Here is a 22,308-nt window from a genome sequence, read left to right as displayed (position 1 = left end):
GTCCTTCTTAAACTGTGGTGTCCAGAACTGGACACAGTATTCCAGATGAAGTCTGACTAAAACAGAGTAGAATAGTACTATTACTGCCCTTGATCTGGACATGTTTATGCATCCTGGTATAGCATAGACGAGTTATTTGCTGCACTGTTGACTCATGTTTTCATTGCACTCTACTAAGACACCTATATCCTTTCCATAACCCATATATTGCTGAGCCAGAGGTCTCCTATCCTACATTTGTGCTTCTGATTTTTCCTGTCTAAATGTAGAACTTTATATTTTCCCTGATGACATTTGTTTTGTTTGCTTTGGTCTATTATAGTGTCTCTAAGTCCTGGTTCCATTTTCTGAGGTATTAGCCACTCCTTCCAGTTTAGAGTAATTTGAAAGTTTAATAAGCATTCCCTCCAGAACCTCATCCTAGTCCTTTATGAAAATGCTGAACAGCTTGGGGCCCTAAAACAGAACCCAGTGGAACTTCACTTATCGCTTCCTTCCAAGATAGCAAGGAACCCTTGGGGGCATTCTTTGGGGGCTGGGCTGTCAACAAGCTAAAATACATCTAACAGTAGCATTGTCTAATCTGCCAGTCCCACAGATACAGGGGTCCTACTGTACACTTAATTCCTGCCTGAGGAAGAGAAGAACATAGGAAGCTGCCTTGGTCCACCTAAGCCAGTATTATCAACTCTAATTTGTATTGACGTTCCAAGGTTTTTTAGGCAGAGTTTTGTTCCTACCTAGAGATCCCTGGTATTCTTTCAAAATCTCCTGTCCAAATCCTGCCATGCTTAGCATTTGGAATCAGGATGGTACAGTAGTGAATAATGTATTAAAAATGTATTCTTGTTGGGTAAGGGTAACAGAAGTTGTAAATCCAGCCCATCTGGAGGACACAAGGTTAGAAAAGCCTTTCAAAACTTCAGTTGCTCTTAGAATCAACTTCCTGACATGGCTTAGCGGTGCCAGTATACAGAAGTGTTACATATGTGCAGACCTCCCAAACCAAAAACAACTAAAATTCAGAACAGTAGAAATTTGGAAATACAAAAATGGCAAGAAACAGTGAACGTTTCTGTGTATTTTAAATTCTATATTTTAGCGTTGACTTGTACCATCAGTGAATCTGATTGTTTACCTTGATCATCAGATAGCTAACCACCGGTATTCCAGATTCAACAGACAGACCAGGGAATCTTGACAGACCTTAGAAGTAATGAGTTGTTTGTAATTAATTTTTCTTTTTGCAATAACTAGGGCACAGTTGAGCCACACTGTGGCTGTAATGTAACGAGCAATATAATTTTGGCAGTATAGCTGTATATCTTTAAATTTGCTTTTATAGTGGCCAAAATTTAACCTCATTAAAAGGTGAAGGAATATCTCATATTCAGGTTCCTGATGCAGCCTTGTAATCTGTTGTGGATGTTCAGGAGACAAGGGAGTGAACAGGCAAGACAGTGTGTTCTGAACTACAAGAGGGTGATTTGTAGGATCTGGATGAATTTTTTAAAAGTAAATTGGTTACTTTTGAGATACAGGCAAGAGTTATTTTTAAAAAATCTAACTGGGTAACTAACTACTTTTAGAGTGGGACTTGGAACTGAAACTGCAACTATTTTTAAAGTAATTTTCCCATTTCTGAACTTCGAAATGGGTTTGCTGGTCTGTGAGATAAAAATGTACATGTTGTGTTTCTGCCTCCTCAGCACTTTCCTCCTCAGTCATGAGAATCAGGTCCACAACTGTCCAGAGAAGTACCCACAGCCACTATTTACAATGTCTTCCTATTCTCAGCATTCAAAGATACACCGTTTCAGTGTCTGTGCCCTATTGTGGATTTTTCTACAGTCATTGTTGTAGATGAGACATTGACCACAGGAATAGAAGGTGCATTGAAATACTTTTTGCAGCCAAGACTCTACCATTCTTCTAAAAATTAATTTTAGGGTTTGTTATTGAACAATCAAGTACACTTATTTATTTCAGAAGCTTTGGTGATTCACACAGTTGTTGCAGTAAGGGGAGCTTTTGCCACCTTGTTGGTATGTATCATCCCTTTCTCCTTGTGGAGAAAGAGGGTATCTGTCCATTTGCATATATTTGGGCTCAGAATGGAAGGCTTTCTGCTTTAATCCTTTTGCCATATCTGGAAAACATGAACAAGAGGAGCTGATAGGTTTATTTCCCTGCCTGGCATCTCCAGACCTTATCAGGTCTAATTGAAGTTGACAGCTGGGGAGTCAAGGGTGCAATCCATGTTGAAAGCTGAGTACTGAGGCTGATGCAAACAAATCAGGACTGGTTAATAATTAAGCTGCAGTTTGGCAGCATTCACCTTGACAGACTTGACCTGTCAAATTAAAAATTCTTTGACTTTTCCCCCCTTTCCTTTTTGCTCCTAGACATTACCTGCTGTTGGGATTCTTCCTGCTTTAAGCCTGTGGGCATTTGGGTTTTTACAGCAGCAGAATGTGGACCTTTCTCCCTCTAGATACTCATCTTTGTGCCTCCCTTCCCACCTTGAGACATCTGGAAATCTGTTTGCTGTTAGCCTTCCACAGTTGCTTTTGCATTGTTATATATTCTTTTCATTACTGCCCACCATCTTCAAAATCTGTGTCTATTGTATCCTTTGTAAAGTCCCAGTATCCATGAGAGAGTGTTGCATAAATACATATTATCACTCTTTGTCATCATCATGTATTTGTACATTTTAATTGTTATCAAGAGCAGAGAGAGTTTTGATGATGGAAGAGTGGACCCGGGCAGGATCAGCTAGTTCTGAAGCCTTTGTTCTGAATGGCTTCCAAAAAGGGCCCTGGAACTCTGCAGCTGTCTCCCTTCTTGTACTTTGGTGGGTGTGAAACAGCTGCACAGGCAAAGAGAGGATTTTGGAGACCTCTGTGGAATCCTTCAACTGAAAGGTGGGGATTTGGCTTGGATAAATAGGGTGGTGGTTGCTTTTCCACTTCAGGCAAAAATAAATAAATAAATAAACAAACAGACAAACAAATGCCTTGGGCCAGTCCTAGAACTAAACATGCAAAAATACTTGCTGAATTCATCATGCCCATCAATTTAGGCTGTCTTAATATAAAGGGACCACATCAATAAAGAATTTTCAAGCAGTGTGTAATTTCTTGCCTTCAGCATGAGAAAGAGACACTGAGCACTGTTTTTAGTGAGGTGTCTTAGAGTTTGCACGAAGTATCTCTGAGCAAAACTGATCTCTTTTACCTTAGTGAAGGAAAACACATAGAAATATGCAGCAAGCATGCAGTCAAAAATGCCAGCTGTCCTCCTGATGCCTATTTTTAAATGGTTCTGCAACAGGGCAGCAACTATTGCTGTTTTGCACAATACACATGATTTGCACAAAGCTGTTCTTGTAAATGTGAAGATGTTGCTGATACTGACAGAAGATAGTTTACCCACCAACTTGCAAGGGGAAAAATCTCTGTTTCTTGTTTTCATGCTGGAGAACAAGACAGGTGAGAATTTACCTGGTACTCAAATTGAGTTAAGACTCAGAAAATATTTATTGAGTCCAGTAGATTATTGCTATGCCTACGACCTCAGTTGTAACAGGAATTCCATCGGTAATGCACCTGAGATTGTGATGTTCGAGAAAAAGCATGACAAAGACCAATGGTCATTGTGAAAAATAATAATTTAGCACCTCTGTTGAGGCTTTCCTTCTACCTCAAGGTTCTTAGGGTGCTGATAAGTGACAATCAGCTTCCTATCTAGCAGTGACCTGACTGAAGAAATAAGCACCATTTCTTTTTCCACGTTGACTCCTTCTGACATATAGAAGATTATTAAGGGATTATGAGTCCAGCATTCTGTTCTTTTGTGAAAACATTTCTTTCTCTAGAAATGCAACAGAGAGGAAAAACAGCATTCCCTGCACTGGAGCACTCAGTGGGAACATAGAGAAGTAGCTGTGACTCTTCAATATATTAATGACTTCAAGAGGTGAATGTATTTGTCCCTGCTGCAGTGATGGATTCATGTGGCAGCACTGAAAATTAGAGTCCTTGTATGTTTGGTAAATGGTTCAGATTCTGCAAAGTTAATCATCTTCCTAGTCTGGCTGAACTTCTGAGCTAAGGCCAACTTTTCATGATATATGGAGTCTGTGAAGAGGTTTTTAGCCTCTGCTTAATTTCTTGAGCAGAATATGAGGCCTGTGGGAGACCATGCAGGATTTATAAGCCCTTCATAGTCCACACCATGTGCTCCCAAAGCAGCCTGAAACACATCTTCTAAATGAATCCTGATTAAGTAGACCTCCAGGATCTTCCCTTCTGTTTCGTTTGCATGCCAGCTCCAAGGTGAGGGTTTCAGCTAGGAATGGCAAGAGGAGAATGTTCACTGGAGAGGGCATCAGTTACCATGGCTACAAAGCATGCAGGCTGTGGCTGGGCATCACTGTAGGTATTTTCCAGTGTGACACAGACAGAGCAGATGCATCTGGAACGCCCACCTAAGGGAGGTCCACATAAACGCCATTATCTTTGTCTTCCTCAAGCAGAAAAGACTTTACAAACTCTACAGGATTTTTTAAAAAATCCAGCCTCTTGCTTCTTTCTTTGTTTTTAACAGCTGCTAGTTTTATGATTCTAAAACTAATTTTAGTGATAACTGTCTGTATGGGGTGGCTGCAAGTCCCCAGTAATATTTCTGATAGAAAGGCAATGTTCTGTAGACTAGGACTAGGACACCTGAGTTCAAATTCTTATTCCACCATGGAACTTACTGGCTAACCTTGGCCGAGTCCCAATCTCTCAGCCTGGCCTATCTGATTGGGAGGAGAAGGACCATGTATGCTCTGTTGAGCTCATTGGAGCAACTGAAGGATGCAAACCTAACTAATACTGATCAATAAATAATGATAACAAATATAATTTTGATAACAACTGGAAGCTGTTTCCATGTGTTGGTATCTGCATATCAACAACCCTATGCATTTTTACTTGAAAGGAAAAGCCTGTTTTGTTCAGTGGGCCTAATTCTCCTAATGCATTCAGAGGGTCACTTCAGCGAATTACAGCTGCTATAAAATGGCAACTGCAACTTGAGAGATCTCAAAGAGGTTTCATGGACGCCTCCTCAAAAGCTTGATGCTGAGATGCTTAATATTCCAGTATCCACTCTTTGGGCAAATAGTTATTTAAGTAACCCCTGCATAGGCTTGGGGAAGCTGTATCTGAAATAATTCATGTTTCCTCAGATGGTTCAGCCCTTTTTTTTTCTTTTTGGAGGGGTCCTTCAGGGACAAACAAAGGGAATGTAATGACCTATGTTTCTTGCCTTCCCATGAATCCAAGATCTGGAAAACTAGAAAAAGGAGCAGGGCTTGATACGCAACTTATTTTGACTACAGCTCCCAGAATCGTCTAGCTAGCATGATCAGTGATTTCCTAAATTATGGGAGTAAGACTATCCCAGCAGGAGCCATTTAGGGCACTGATGGTTCATTACGTTTATACAGTGAAACTACCATGACCCTAATCTCCTCACAGAATAACTCTCCTCTCCTCACACAAGCCAAATTGTAACATTTTTAGATGGAAAGAGGCTGCAGTTTTTGGACAATATTATTCATGAGATTTGTCACTCTGACCAAAAAGAAAGAAGAAACCTTGAAACGACTAACTTCTGTAGGCTTGTGTGCAATTCTGACCTTAAGGGTTTTCCCCCCTTGTCTGTCCATTTACTTCAGGTTAGAATTGTCATCAGCACCATGGACAAGGACATTTGCCTGTAAACTTATTTCTAACATGGAAATGCCCTGAGTAGCAAAAGCCAACTTTGAAAATTCACCATGCACTGCATAAGTGATGGGAGGATGTCCATTATGTGAGAGATCTGATATGTTTCTGTCAGAAAGTTTCCATTAATTTATTTTGAGCATCTTATCTTTTTTTTTCTTCTTTTACTCCTTCTCTGTTTGATATTCCCTGTATTCTCTGTTTGATGTCTCATGAGTGTCAAAACTCTTTAAGGGAAGGACCCTTTTATTGTTACTGTCTAAAGTCTTCACTTGCAAACTCAAAAATAGGTCTAGAGAAGGTAGATATCACCTTTCTCCTAGCTTCTAAATTTGCTAGCAATGTTATTGAAAGCCAACCACCTCTCACTGTGGACAGATCAAGAAGCCCTCTTTCCATTTATGAGGTACAAGATACAAATGTCTCTAAAGCATCTGTGCATTTTGATTTGTTATTTATCCTTGTACTGAAGATGAGAGTTCCCAGCCATCATTTCATTGACTTTTTTCTCTCTTCCCGCAATATGTGAAGATAAAATTATTTTAGGACCCTGATAGCTACTTTGTTTCTTAGCTACATTTATATGAGAAGGATCTCACAGGACAGCCACAATGCAAAGGTAAAGGTTCCCCTTGACAATTTTTGTCCAGTCGTGTTCGACTCTAGGGGGTGGTGCTCATCCCCGTTTCCAAGCCATAGAGCCAGCGTTTGTCCGAAGACAATCTTCCGTGGTTACATGGCCAGTGCGACTTAGACACAGAATGCTATTACCTTCCCACCAAAGTGGTCCCTATTTATCTACTTGCATTTGCATGCTTTCAAACCGCTAGGTTGGCGGGAGCTGGGACAAGCGACGGGAGCTCACTCCGTCGTGTGGATTCGATCTTACGACTGCTTGGTCTTCTGACCCTGCAGCACAGGCTTCTGTGGTTTAGCCCGCAGCGCCACCACAATGCAAAAGACTAAAATAAAGTGCAAGAAATATATATATATATATATATATATATATATATATTACTCAGCAAGCTGGTATTCACATGAATCAGTATTCAGCTTCAGGTGAAACAGACTGCCAAGGGTCATTGTTTAATCAATGCAGTGAACCTCTTCTGTGTTGCAAATAGAAAAGGAAATGATATATGCATCCCCAAGCTGAGCTGGTAGTATTGCCTGCCCTAATAAGATACAGTAATTTCTGTTCCTTCATCAGGATACTTCATGTTGAGTCTTTGTATTTGCTTACTGAAATTCTAACTTGTTTTCCTTAAAATTCTGCTTAGCAAAAACACTGGGTATTTCTTCGCAGCATGAAAGCTTTTTGCAAGCTCTCCTGTCATGAAGGGTGTTCCAGAGAAGAAGCCGTTCTGAATACTTGACATTTGGGAAAACATGTTATCTTTTTGTAAGATGATGTTTCTTTGAATATGTGCATTGCACAGGACAAACACTGTCTTCTTGGAAATTCTTTGGGAGTAGCAGCTAGTGATGTGACGTAGGCAGAAGAGTGCATATGAAATGGGATGATTTCAACAACCTAGGAGTCCATGGAATGAAGACTATACCTTTAACAGATGTGTCAGTCAGTTGGCTATCCTTCAAAGCTATTTTGAATGGTCTGAAAATCACCAACATCAGTTTAAACCTGTTATTTCAAAAAGTTAAATTCATGTGATTGGATCGTGGCCTTAGAAAATAATCTGTACAAATGCACATGGGGGGGGGAACCAGCAACTTTACACTTGTGTGTATGTGTGCATATGTGTGCAGGCACACACACACACATCAGTTCCAGCTTTTCAGGAAGCCACATTTTTTAAATTGGCCACAAGCAGAGAGAACTCATCCATCCAATAATACCATTTCCTTTTGATCTCACCAGTCTTGAAAATAAGCCATAAGAAGAAAAATTGGTTGAAAACATATCAGCTTTTGCCCAATACCTGATTTCAAGAAAAATAGGATTAGTTTCTCCTCCCCATATCCAAGGTCTTTTAGAAGTCATCCATTCCTCCATTGCCTTCATGAGGTTTGTTATGTAAAGGAGACCAGCACCACACAGCCTTCTCTCTATCTAGCAGGGCTCTTTCGTCCAGTGTCCTCTGCCCTCTGTTTGAAGTGTGGAGGGCATTCTCTGCATGTTGGCACTTTTTCCCCACAGAAGTGACAGAAAGGAAGCTGACACTGGAAGAAGAGGAAGCCAAGCGTATTGCGGAAATGGGGAAGCCAATATTGGGCGAACATCCCAAACTGGAAATCGTCATTGAAGAGTCCTATGAATTCAAGGTTAGTGCTGTGTACCAGGGCTCTTGTGGAAAAGGAAAGGATGAATACAGGGAGCCTCAAGGAAAAAGAGTGGAGAAAGGAGAAAGTAGCGTATCCAAAGGGAAGCCAGAATAAGTTGGGGAGATACATGTGGACCCATGGGAAATGGAGGAGAGAAGAGAGTGGCAGCAGAAAGTTGAGACAATACTGAGGAGGAGAGGAAGGGGAGCAGGCAGAATTTGAGGGAAAGAAGGGGAAGTAGAGTAAGAAGTTTGGTGATTATATAAAATTCCACAACATTCTCCGGTGTGATTTCTAGAAACGGACCCAGTTAATCCTGATATGTAATATAAGCAACTTGACCAGAGATATCCAAGTGTTGTGTGGCTGTATACTGTGAGAAAGTTATGTGTTTGTTTGAAAGTTGAAAATTTCAGCATCATATTGGATGCAAGTCAGTAAGTCCTTTGGGGAAACTGTGCTGGGTAATGGCAAGCAAATGCTCTGAGAAAATATTGGGGGGAAAGGTTGAGGCTGACCAAGAAAGGAAGAACTTTGTATGAATGATAAACAAAGATATTACTATTGTTAATTGACAAGATGGCCTTTTAAAGAAAGAGAGGGAAATTCCAACATCAAAACTAATTTTGTGCAAAGTGCAAATTATTGCTCTATAATATGCTGTACTGATGTGCTTGTGAGCTGATTGTTATGTCTTTAAGATTGCAACTCTTTACTCTAATTGAAATCAATGGCACTTACTTTTTAGTGGGCATGTATATATTTATACCATCATCTATGGACATCCACAGGTTGAGCCAAGAGTAGGGAACCTATGGACCTCCTCAAGTCTGTTTGGACTACAGTTCTCATCACCCTGATGACTGGCCATGCTGGTTGAGGCTGTTGAGGGCTGAAGTCTAACAAAAGCTGTGGGGACCACTGTTTCCGTACCCATGGCTTAGGTCATCACAAAGGCTCCATTCCAAAGTTCTCTGAAGGAAGGGCATACTCTAAACCTCCTTTTTTTGTGTTCCTGTCATTGACAGAGTACAGTGGACAAGCTCATCAAGAAAACAAACCTAGCCTTGGTTGTAGGAACACATTCATGGCGGGAGCAGTTCATGGAAGCCATTACTGTCAGTGCAGGTGAGAGAGACCCAATGATGATGACTCGGTTGAGGTGGATGTTACTCAACAGGGTCTCAGAGAGAGAGAAACCCAATATGACCATTTTGTCCCCCCAAAAATTCTTATTTATCTCTTCCTCCATTTGGGGGGCTTCAGCTTTGCAGAATGGCAAGAGTTGTTGTGTTTGTTTTTTTCTGACCTGTATTTTGCTTTGCTTTTTCAATCAAATGTTGGATATCCAATGAGTGTTTATCAGAACTGTCTAATCATCTGTATTCTAATTAACAAATACGTTCTGTTTAGATAAATGTATACATTGTCACAACCTCAGTCTAGGTGACTTCTTTTAGATATTGAGGGAGCTGTGGAAAAAAACTATCAGTCATTGGTAGAGAGAAATACTGTTTTAAATGTTTTCTTCAAGTACTTTATTTTGTTTTCATTTCTAATTACAGTAGCTTGCCAGAATCAAGTATTCTAAAAAAATTAGACAATTTGTTCTTGTAATGCTCAGAGTCAGTAATTAAATCTAACCACCAGTAATTACATTTGGTCCAATCAGATCTATCAACTAGGTTAAATCAAGTTGGCTAAAACATTTAATTCCTATACAGTTCAGACAAAATTTGGCAGTTCATTTTTATATGTACTACAGAAACCATCTCCTTGGTTTTCAGTCATTAGGAGTGCTTTAAAACAATTTATGTTTGTGATTGGGGTTGTGAAAATTAGGCACCCAATTGGGCACTTCTCTTTCTTTGTTGTTGTTTTTCAACACCTTGTGCATTTTGCACATTGTATAATATGGAAAAGATAACATAAAAAATAGTATTAAAAACAAACAGCCGATTCCCTTTGAAGCTTTGTATTCTGCCACAAGGAGTGTACCCTGGTTTTCCAGGTGCCATGCATTCATTCTGGAGAAGACAGATTAATTTCTAGCAAGTCTGCAGACTGGAACAATCATTAATTGTTTCTGCTAGAGTTATTTGTGAGCTTGCTAGCGACCAGCATGTGAGATAGGAGGAGGGCCAAACACGCCTTGGGCTCTTCTGTCTGTGCAGAAGACTGTTTGTAGCTTCTTCTTAGCTTGAGTTCTTTTCAAACCTCCAGCCATATCAGCTCTAATAGAAAACTGGAGCAGTCACACCTTGCTTGGGGCTGTTTTCATTTCAACACCTGCTTCTTCTTCCTTGCTCTGTTTTCTTTCCCAGTTGAACACTGTTTTAGGGCATTCTCCTTGGCTGAGGCCCAGGCATACATCCTTCAGTGGACATTAAGTACCACTGAAGACAATGGTCTTTGCTTTCAAATAGACCTTTAGGGGAGGCAGCTAGTTCACCCTTCCAACACATCTCCTTGTCACATTCCCCATTTATTTTCTCTCCCTTAGTAATACCTATGTATTGAGATACAGATTAATGCCTAAGTTCTTCTTAAATTTTAGTTTAAAAGATACCACCCTCTGCAAATCATGGACATGAGGATCTTTTCCACTATCTATACTTTTTCCTACCACAGAGCAGCCAAACATCGGTGTGAGTGACTAGTGGCGCTCAGATGGAAACCAATCCATGTTCAGAAATGGCTGAGAATAGGACAGTCTCTCTGGGCTGCAGTGCACATTGGGGATACTGTCATGGGTGCCACGGCAAAAGGCTGCGACAAGGCAGGGTCTGTTCACAAACAGGGCATCTTATGAAAACTTGCTTTTATGAAAAAGCAAGCAGATGATGCTCAAAGGGAAGGCACTTGGCCGAGAGCCTGACCAATGTGCCAGAGATGGTAACTGACCTCCTAAACATTTCCACTCCTTCGAATCTGATCCCAAGCACACAAACATTTTCTCTCCCTCCCTGTGCCACCAGCCCTCCCTTCTGTAGGAACCTGCAGAAACCATAATCCCCAGATTCCCAGCAAATAATTCCTGGCGTAAGACAAGTTACGAGACGAAATGTCCAGCCTCTGTTCTGCCCATTTGATTTGTAGGCAACTAGCCTGTTTCTGCAGTGTTTCAGTGTCCTTAACTAACATATTAATTTTTTTTTAAGAACCATAGTGTGAAAGTCTTCTTTGGTGCAGGGGTGCAGGGGTGGGGTGGAGATTTAATCACCACCCCAACAGATGTGTGGCTTTCTCCCATAGGAGTGAATGGGTGGTGCATAAGGAACAACCATTGCATATGGTGTCATTATTTATCACTTATTTATTACATTTGTATCCAGCCTTTCCTGCATATCTCAAAGGAGCCTACATGAGTCTCTTCCTTCCATCTTTATCCTCCCAACAATCCTGTGGAGTGTGTCAAGATGAGAGAGTGTGATTTAGATTTGAATTCTAGTCCTACACCCTAGTTCTATACTAGATTAGCTGCTATTGTAATAAGGGCAAAACCTGCCTCCCTTGCTTGACCAGGAGTGGCCTAGCTTCCAACATCAGAGACTTGCTTGTCAAGGAAGCTTTCTCTTCACACTGGTCTTTGCAATTTGCTAGCTTTGTAGCATGACTTGGGCTGTGGTCACACTGGCAATAAGAACTTCATTTAAGCCTCATTTTGATTTTATCGTTCAGACGAACCAAGGGTAAAATCAATTTACATGGGCTGCAAAGCAAAAAATATTTCTACTTGGCTGGCGAGGGCTTTTTAAAACACATCACTTCTAAAACTGATTCAACTCAATGTGATTTTGTAGATGTGAACACTGTTGTCATTTTAATTTGTGCCTATATGGATTTTAGGTAGCGGGGCACTGCCGTTTTTCCTTTTAGTTTTTTTAAATTCATTCTTAAAATATTTATTGCTGCATCACTTCATCAATATGTTTGACATTACAACCACCTACCCCATTCTCTCCATTTGGCTGATGAAGGAGCGAGTGGAGCAGCAGAAGACAAGCAGATGCAGAGATGCAGAGAGGGCAATCTGCACACCATGAGTATTGCGCCCCCCCCCGGAGCTGGCAGTCTTTCCCCCCATTCTTATTTTTTCATCATAAATCAGCTGGGGTCACCCGTGTTTCCCCTGTGGTTTCTAGCGACTACTGTGACACCAGGTGGCATTTCCTAGAGACTCAATTTATTGATGTATCTTTTTTTGAAAAAATAAAATCAGAACCTTTAAAACAGCATGCTCCTAAAACAGAAAAAATATGAGTCAATGTCAGCGGTGTAGACACCAAAACCGGTTTAAATCACCAGAAATAAATTGATTCCCATTCAGTGCATGTGAACATGGCCGCCGGTTTATATACCACCTGACCTGAACCTGATTTTTAAAAAGTCTGAACAGAAGCTGATTCAGATTGCCAGTGCAACCACAGCCTTGTATACTAACCCCTGGAAGTGAAGTCTTTTTTTCTAGCCTTGGCCAGTGAAACTTCTATATCCCTTTTGTCTTCCCTATGAAAATGTGGTCCAAGTAGAAGGGTCCAAGGATGTATTCTTGCACAGAGAAAAACTAAATCCTTTTGACACGCACCTTTTCCCTTCTTCTGAGAATAGATGAATAAGAATGCCTGGCATGTTCCTAATGTTGTCTCTGTTGCTATGGTAATAAATGTGGCCACATCCTCTGGGTACTCATACAAGAACAAATTTAAGGACATTAAGAGATAGCTCATGTTTCAATGACCTACTTTCAAAGATGGTGCTACTGCTATGGGCATGGAGACCCCCAGTGCTGTCTTGAACCCTTTCATCTGCCAAATCTTCACCACCCCAGAGTAAGAAAGAGCTAAGGTGAAGCAACCCAAAGCATTTATTTCTTCGGTACTAATAAACTCCTCAGTGGAAATAGACATTTTCTTTGCTTATTTTTGAGGAAAGTGTATTTACTGGCTGTCCTTTTAGAAGGTAGACCAGAATATGTTTCCCCATTGCATTTGGCTTTCTAAAGGTCATCAGTAATTGAAGTCATAGCCTAACAAGTCATGGCAAGTTCACATCTCTGTGTGCTGTTTCCTGGGGTGGGTAGGGGTCAGGAAGGGAAAGAAAGCTGGTTCTGAAGTGGCAAAAGTAAGGAAGAAAAGGCTAACATCAGGGTGGAACTTAAGGGTCCTGTCCTTTTCAAGTTATTTTCAAAAGTTACTTTTAAAGAGAAACATTTCCCTTTCTGGAAATGTTCTGGAAAAAAATTTATACGAATTATCTTATCAATCCTAAGTGGCAAGGGGATTTTTTAAATCATCATCGTAGAACGGTAGAGCTGGAAGAGATTCTATGGATCCTCAAGTCCACCCCCTTGTCAGGGAGGAAAAGTGGGGAATCGTACTGCCAACCTCTGGCTCCACAGGCAGATACCTAAACCACTGAGCCACCCATTTGGTTTTACCAAAATATTAGGTATTTTGAAAGTGCAGTATCAGCACTAGTTACTAAGGGTGTTAGAGAGTATTTCTATATTGCCCTGGGCAATAGTAACACACTGACTGAAAACCAACAGTAAGTCACAGCTGCAATAGACCGATTGAGCGAGTGGGGGGTTTGGTGAGTCAGCTCCTCCCTAAGTCACCAATTTGGGGTGAAAAAACCCACACACAACACAAGGGACTACTTCTGCAAATAGAGGAATGGTGACAATAATAGTAACTTGGTGGCCTCTAAATAACAAATAATGCAAAAGTGGTTTTTTTTTTAAGTAGCTGAGAAGGGCACATCCAAAGCAAAAGGTGCCTTGGGACCAATTGAGCACTTGACCAGTCTTCCCCCAAATTGCCATCTTCCAAAGGTGTCATGCCCTGGTTGGGAATGAGAAGACTTGTAGTTTGGCACAGGAGGGCAACAGGATGAGGAAGGGCATACTAGACAACGTTGAGTGTTATCTGGGATCCTTCTTGGAACTTGTTTTATGCTGTCCACCAACCAGACCATCCACGGAGGAAGGTCCAGATATAAAATCTCCTTACTTCAGCCTAATCAGATACTGGGGCTAAATGTCCTAGAATTCACATAGTTACAGGAATTGGAGAAAATTCCTGTTTGGCCTGCTGAACGCATTTAGGTACCTTTTTTCACGACGAGGTTTTTGAAGCAGAAACGTAATGGATGCCTATTGCCCAGCAGGTTAGTGGCAGCGCAAGGGGATCAGAAACCAAAAGATGAAGAAACATGTCTTTATGGCCTATTTATCCAATGTGCATTTTCCAACAGGAGGAGCACTGAGAAGTGAATCATCGATTTCCCTTTGTCCCTTGGGTGGTAGACAATAGGTATTTGACTGACATGCCCCTCCATGTTGTTAGCAGCTGTCACCAAGAGCCAGGCCCTGACAGCTCATTCCTTCCCAGAAGGCTGCAGCCAGCAATCGCTGCACTGAGCCGTGTGCGAACAGATCCAGAGGTCTCTGAGCTCTGGGTGTTTGTGATCACTCTATGCATGACTTGAGCTGCTCTTTCCAAAACCACCCATTCTTCCCTTTCAGATACCAAAATCAGGAATGGAGAACTCAATACTTCTCTGTTTCTCCTGCACAGACAATATTTAAACAGTTTTTCCTAATTCCAAATTCCTTATAATTTGAGAATTTTAGTCAATTCTCCAAAAGCAAACAGAAACAAAATAGGTGGATACAGGTTGCATGTGCCTTCTCACCTCTCTCCTCAGCCTGGAGAGGATCACGTTATACTTGCCTGCCATATATGTCTCAAAGACAAGAAGCATCTCGGAAAAAAAGTGACAGAGGTAGTTCAGGATTACTATGGTTGAATGAAAAGCCAGCTTTTTAAAGAGTTGAGCATGTAAAACCCCAAGTTTCAATGGAATATCAGTCTCAGTTTCACACGCATTCTGAATTGTATACTCTCAGTTTCTTTCCATTCCAGATTTGATGGACTCTGAGAGTTCAGATTAAAATCAGATGGAAATGAGCCATCCTGAACCAGAACTGTAGGAGCATAGGAAGCTAGAGTCAAACCACTGCTCCACCTGTCTTAGTATTGCCTGGCACTGGCTTTCCAGGGTTTCAGGCGGGATTCTTCCCTCGTTTTGCCTGGAGATCGCTGATATCCTCTGATGGCCTCTTACCTAAGTACTAACCAGACTTGATCCTCCTTAGCTTCCAAGATCAGGTTGATTCAGGGAAGTATGGTGGTATGTTACCCGTGACCGTTTCCTGAGAATTGGTGATGGCATAATATCCACACCTGCAGTCCAGCAAATACCTTGGGATCATGATTTGGGATCTGTCTGTTCATCTAGGCATTCTTGTTTTCTTCTTTCCTGCAGCAGGTGATGAGGATGAAGATGAGTCTGGCGAAGAGCGCCTGCCCTCCTGCTTCGACTATGTCATGCACTTCCTGACCGTCTTCTGGAAGGTGCTCTTTGCCTGTGTCCCACCCACTGAGTACTGCAATGGCTGGGCTTGCTTCATTGTCTCCATCCTGATCATTGGCATGCTCACCGCTATCATTGGGGACTTAGCCTCTCATTTTGGCTGCACAATTGGCCTCAAGGATTCAGTGACTGCTGTCATCTTTGTGGCTTTCGGTACTTCAGTTCCAGGTGAGGAAACGTGGAGGGAAAATGGTTGGTTTAGTCCATACAGTTTTACCTTTCCTAAGCTGTGCCAAGCTGGTACAGGTACTTGTAACACTGGATGATTATTATCATGGCTACATATTTCGAATTATTATTATCACGGCTACATCTTTTGCAACCTATAAATGTTTCTCAAGGATTCCCCCAAAAAAGCACCATGCTTAGGCACTATGGTCATGCTTGGTCTCTAGATGCTAGATGTCTTCATCCAAAAAAGTAACTTTTCCAAGCTCTTTGCTTAGGCTAGAAATCCAAGCATTCTCAAAACATCCCAAAGATGTTACTATTTTTATTATGCTTAGACATTTCTATCCAGCCATAAGAGTGTATAGGTGTCAGCATGGTGTCCGTGTTCATATGTAAGACTGACTGGGAGAGCAGCTTCAAATCCTCACTCAGACATTAAGCCCCCAGGATGACCAGTAGCATTCTGTCAGTCTTACCTACTTCACTGTGTCCTTAAGGGGAAAAAAGTGGTAGTTACGGAAGGGAGCCATGTATTCCCCCAGTGAGCAGCCTTGAAAGAAAATCAGATTATGCATATAATAAAGAAATATGTTCCTCTACACAAATATAGTTGCCTTTCACGGTATGCTGTAGCTTCTAATTGTCTGTATCAGGTGATAAAAGACAGAATTTTCAAAAATGACAGAATGGCCAAGAATTGTATACATGGCTTTCCTTCCCCTTTATCTCTATAAGCAATACAATATGCAAAGGGTTCACATGTACATCATAAATATTCACATGCCTTTCCTGCCACTGAGCCTTAATCAGCAAGCTGCACTCTCATCGAGTTGTTGTTGGTTTCACTGAGGCTGGACAAATATGCTTCAGCCTGGCATACCCATGTGTAACCTGTTTACAGCTTATTTTAGATCTAAGATTGAAGCCATCTGATGGGACCTCGACCCCTTTAGTAATTCAGTAGTTTGACCTAAGACATCTAGTGCACCCTCCTGTCTGGGTTCACTGGATCAGATTCAACTGATAACCCCAGGAGGACATGGACAAGGCACTTGTACACTGTAAAGTTGCTACCTCTCCTGTAGACCCTTGCCTGTCTTGGCTGTTGAAATCTGCCAAGAACTTAACAATAGAATGGGCCACTCACGTGATTATCATGTCTTTCCAGGAATGTTATGCCTTCTTGTTCGAAGGAAACCTTTGTTCAGCCCGCTCATAAGGAAGTCATTCTATAGACAGATGGTTTAAAGAACTACAGGCCAATCACTAACATCCCATTTATGATCAAGTTGATTGAGAAGATTGTGTCTGCCAGCTGCAGGAGTTCCTGGAATATAAAATCTAGATCCATTTCAGTTGCAGTTCAGACTGTGCCAGAGTAGTACTGAGATAGCAGTAGTTGCTCTACATGAGGACCTCCTAACCCTGTTGGTTCTCCTAGATCTCTCACTGACTTTTGATACCATGGTATCTTCCTGCATGGACTGTTGAGTCTAGGGATCAGAGGCCTTGTTCTTTCCTGGTTCTAGCCCTTTCTTGATGGTCATATCCAGATGGTTCAGCTGCACTTATTTATTTATTTATTTATTTATTTATTTATTTATTTATTTATTTATTTATTTATTTATTTATTTATTTATTTATTTAATTTATATGCCTCCCACACTACCCAGAGGTCTCTGGGCGGCTTACAACAATTAAAATTCAATACAGTAAAAGATAAAATACTGTATTTTTTGCACCATAAGACTCACTTTTTTCCCACAAAACAGGGGTGTGGAAAGTCTGTGCGTCTTATGGAGCGAAGAAAACAGATTATATTTTCCTGTTTTCTTCTCCTAAAAAATTGGTGCGTCTTATGAAAAGGTGCGTCTTATGGAGCGAAAATACAATTAAAATTGCCATCGGACCCACAGCTAATATTATTTCAATTAAAAGCCTTCTGGAACAGGAAGATTTTGACCTGGCGCCGAAATGTCATCAGCGTCGGCGCCAGACGAATCTCAGTTGGGAGGGCATTCCATAGTCTGGGGGCAGCTGCCGAAAAGGCCCTTTGTCTACAAGCCGTCCCTCTTACCTCCTCTTACCCTTTGGGTCCTCCTTTATGGGGTCCCTGACATCTTGGACATCTCCCTTATGCTTTTCAACATCAATAGTATGTAAAGCCGTTGAGTGAGGTCATGAGGAGATTTGGAGTTCACTGCAGTCAATAAGCTGATGACATGCAGTTCTATCTCTCTCTCACTACATCTCCAGGGGATGCTGTCCCAGTCCTTGAACAGTGCCAGGCATCAATAATGGACTAGACAAAGGTTAATAAGTTGAAGCTGAATCCTAACAAGGAGGAGATCCTGTTGTTAGGGGGTTTGCCTGACTGGTTAGGAAGAAACATCCTTAGTCTGGGCAGGGTTACACTCTCATAAAAGACCAGGTTCACAATTAGGGAATAATTCTGTATCAGGCACTTTTGTTGGAACAGCAGATTTCTACCATAACCAGGACCACCTTTTCATTTTGCTACCAGGACCACCTAATGTTTCGCTCGTCATCCAAGTAACTTCTTCAGTCTGCAGAGAGTTGATAGGAGACCCCTGATATATCTGCCAGGATCTTATCCCCTATTTGAAAACAGTAGACTGAGCAGAGATGTTCAAAAGGGCCTGAAGCTGGTCAGCCATCACCCTCTCTACCACTTTGCTAAGGAAGGAAACATTGATGACGGGCCTATAATTGCCAATGTCATCTGTATCAACTGAATGATCCACAGCAATACTTAATGGGTCTCTCCAGGATGGCAAGGTTCCCCTTGTGCTCAAAATCCTCCAAGGTAGGCTTCAGCATTATGTGGATCGAGAACTCCCAGAAGTACAAACTGGATTTCGAAGGGGCGGAGGAACTAGAGACCAAATTGTTAACATGTGCTGGATTATGGAGAAAGCCAGAGAGTTCCAGAAAAACATCTACTTCTGTTTCATTGACTACACAAAAGCCTTTGACTGTGTGAACCACAGCAAACTATGGCAAGTTCTTAAAGAAATGGGAGTGCCTGACCACCTTATCTATCTCCTCGGAAATCTCTATGTGGGACACGAAGCAACAGTTAGAACTGGATATGGAACAACTGATTGGTTCAAAATTGGGAAAGGAGGATGACAAGGCTGTATATTGTCTCCCTGCTTATTTAACTTATGTGCAAAAGGCTGGACTGGAGGAATCCCAAAATATCCTCTTCTCTTGCCTTCACACTTTCCCAACATCAGGGTCTTTTCCAGGGAGTCTTCTCTTCTCATAAGAATATATGCAGAATACATCATGTGAAAGGCTGGACTGGAGGAATCCGAAGCCGGAATTAAGATTGCCAGAAGAAATATCAACAACCTCCAATATGCAGATGATACCACTCGGATGGCAGAAAGTAAGGAATTCAAGAACCTCTTAATGAGGGTGAAAAAGGGGAGTGCAAAAATTTGTCTGAAGCTCAACATCAAAAAAACTAAGATCATGGCCACTGGTCCCATCACCTCCTGGCAAATAGAAGGGGAAGATATGGAGGCAGTGACAGATTTTACTTTCTTGGGCTCCATGATCACTGCAGATGGTGACAGCAGCCACAAAATTAAAAGACGCCTGCTTCTTGGGAAGAAAGTGATGACAAACCTAGACAGCATCTTAAAAAGCAACACCTTGCCGAGAAAGGTCTGCATAGTCAAAGCTATGGTTTTTCCTGTAGTGATGTATGGAAGTGAGAGTTGAACCATAAAGAAGGCTGACTGCCAAAGAATTGATGCTTTTGAATTGTGGTGCTGGAGGAGGCTCTTGAGAGTCCCCTGGACTGCAAGGAGAACAAACCTATCAATTCTAAAGGAAATCAAATCTGAGTGCTCACTGGAAGGACAGATCCTGAAGCTGAGGCTCCAATATTTTGACCATCTCATGAGAAGAGAGGACTCCTTGGAAAAGACCTTGATGTTGGGAAAGTGTGAAGGAAAGAGGAGAAGGGGGCATCAGAGGACAAGATGGTTGGACAGTGTCATCGAAGCTACCAACATGAATTTGACCAAACTCCGGGAGACAGGAGGGCCTTGCATGCTCTAATCCATGGGGTCACAAAGAGTTGGACACGACTTAACAACTAAACAACAAGCTAATTGGACCAGTAGTCCTGACTTGGTGTGAAGTCACTTCCTGCTCACTTTGGTTAGTTGCACATATTGTAAGCAATGCCTTGCCCATGATAATTATCAGAAGGATCAGTCCAGAGTATTTAGCTGAGGAGTCCAGAGTGATGCTGCAAATATGGAGCAGTAAGAGGTCATGCAAAAGAGTATGAAGCGTGTGTAGGAAATATAGATCCTAGTGTGTGTGTATGTATGTATTTTTTTACCTTTCTCCCTGTAATATGATTCAAGGCATGTTACAAATGGTTTTAAAAGCTGAAATATTAAAATATGGACAAAATATAAAAATTACATTATTAAAAAAACAATTAATTATTACAAGGCAGAAAATAAAAATCATGTTAAAATCCAGTTTAAAGCACACATTTTGAAGTTATTAAAAAAAAACAGCTTTTCCTTTAAAAATCTTCCTCAGCAGCAGTTTCCAGACTTTTTCCTTTTCAGGTAAAAATGCCTACCTGAAAAGGAAAATGTTTGCCAGTGGGAGGACAGGAAGGGGGAGACCGGTCTGATCTTTCATGGAAGAGAGTATAGAAGTCTGGGAGGCCACTACCAAAAGGTCCCTCTCCTCTGTCTGCACAAACAGCCCCTGTGAGGGTGGTGGGACGGAGAGAAAGGCCTCCCCTGAAGATCTTAAAAGGCTGGGGACAGTGGAGTGGAGAGATACAGTCCCTCAAACAGCCTGGAGCCAAGCTTTGGGCCATCTCTCTAGTTTGTAAGGCACTGCTTTGCTGTGATTCATCATGCTCTTGTGACTTCTCTCTGTTTCAGACACGTTCGCTAGCAAAGCTGCCGCCATCCAAGACGTCTATGCAGATGCTTCTATCGGCAACGTCACAGGCAGCAATGCTGTCAATGTCTTCTTGGGCATCGGACTGGCATGGTCAGTGGCCGCCATCTACTGGGCTTATCAGGGAGCGGAGTTCCACGTGTCGGCAGGCACGCTAGCCTTCTCCGTGACACTGTTCACCATTTTTGCTTTCGTCTGCATCAGTGTCCTGCTGTACCGAAGACGGCCTCACCTCGGAGGGGAACTAGGAGGCCCCAAAGGGTGCAGACTGGCCACAACTTTGCTCTTTGTGAGCTTGTGGTTACTGTACATTCTGTTTGCCACTCTGGAGGCCTATTGCTACATCAAAGGGTTTTGAGTTGCAGAGGGAGGAACAACACGCCAGAAGAGAGGGTATCTCCCTCCTTTGTTACCTCATTGGACACCAGTCCTCAAAAGTGTTGCCAAACCAGGAGTGACAGCTATCAATCAAGATTCCGTCATTACCCATACTGAAGAAAAGCTGGGCTTTAAGAAGGGCAAAACCATCTCTTAAAAGGGAAAAAATAAAAGTTAAACAAAGCCAACACATCAAGTCAGCCAGTGGTCCCATATTCAGTCAAATCAGAAGGAGCAGCAGCATTTCGAAACACCTACTTCTTCAACATTGCTGCTGATCTCAACATTGTTATTTCCTCCCCTTGCAAAATGTGATGTATTCCGATGAAAATCTTATAAATAATTTGGTTGATTGTTTCGGTTTATTTTTAATTTGGGGATGGTGAATCTTACTTGATCTCTTTTCCTTTTTAAAAAAACACTCAGAAAGGGGCTGAAAAATAGTCCACACATCCAAACCTCATGTCAGCACCAATGCTGGAACTAGAAAATGCTCAACATTTTATTTTACTTATTTTTTACATTGCATAAACAATATTTATCAAAAGACTCACTTGTGTCACCTTATTTTAGGGTTGCATTGCTAGACTGTTATATTTGAACTGCAAACACAGTACACAAACACATATTCAGGAGAAATACAGTTGAAAGCTGGAGCACATAGCAGTTCATTCACCGGCCTGGGCTACCAAAAAAAAAAAGACGATGTTATATGTAAATTGTATATTTTGAATATGGCAGTTCTTTTTATGTAACTAACATATAACTTTAGGCACTGCAGAGAACAAAAATGTATATAGTGATTTATAACAGTAAATAAACCAGCTGAAGGGCAGGTAGAAACTGCAGTAAGAAGGAAAGAAAAACAGCCCAAGTTTCTTCCTTCTTTCCTTTTTTTTATCAGGATAATTTTTTTTTGTTCCATTTATGGGAAAGATTTTTTTTTTAAAAAAAAGCTTTGGATTTCTTTAAGGAGAAGTGAGGTTATAGAAATAATTTGTCCTCATATTTTTGGGTCCATATGACAAACCTCTGAGATGTTACTTGCTACTCAAGAGTATTTGGAGGATTACCCTCATGGGTTGACTCTGTTCTTAGTAATGTCGAAGCAAGTGGACAATATTGTCAGATTGTGTCATGGATGACTCAGTAGCTTTGTAAGAATCCTATTTGTAAAAGGGACCTCTCAGCAGAAGCATTCAGACCTATCCCTATGTTGTTGCTTATTATTATGTGAATAAGCCTGAGACTTATGCCCACACCTTTTCACTTTTGTTCTGCTGGTGTA

The 22,308-nt window shown here is 41.4% G+C and overlaps 1 protein-coding gene across 7 annotated transcripts in view; it reads left to right on the top strand.

Annotated features, from left to right (window-relative positions):
- The window catches only part of SLC8A3 (solute carrier family 8 member A3), a 208,661-nt gene extending 187,092 nt beyond the window's left edge, over positions 1-21,569 (top strand). For 4 of the 7 annotated variants that reach the window (XM_072986169.2, XM_072986166.2, XM_072986165.2 and 1 more), the window contains 4 exons: positions 7,939-8,063; positions 9,092-9,191; positions 15,396-15,671; positions 20,624-21,569. In XM_072986169.2, coding sequence (XP_072842270.2) covers positions 7,939-8,063; positions 9,092-9,191; positions 15,396-15,671; positions 20,624-21,000 — 878 coding nt within the window. In that variant the 3' untranslated portion in view covers positions 21,001-21,569. The remainder of the gene's footprint in view (positions 1-7,938; positions 8,064-9,091; positions 9,192-15,395; positions 15,672-20,623) is intronic. The other 3 variants (XM_078390688.1, XM_072986168.2, XM_072986167.2) reach the window with 1 other exon arrangement.
- The last annotated feature ends 739 nt before the right edge of the window (positions 21,570-22,308 follow it).

This window comes from Pogona vitticeps, chromosome 1, assembly GCF_051106095.1.
Source record: "Pogona vitticeps strain Pit_001003342236 chromosome 1, PviZW2.1, whole genome shotgun sequence".
Taxonomy (NCBI): Eukaryota; Metazoa; Chordata; class Lepidosauria; order Squamata; family Agamidae; genus Pogona; species Pogona vitticeps.
The sequence above is the reverse complement of the archived record's forward strand: the minus strand, read 5'-3'. Positions and strand labels throughout refer to the sequence as shown.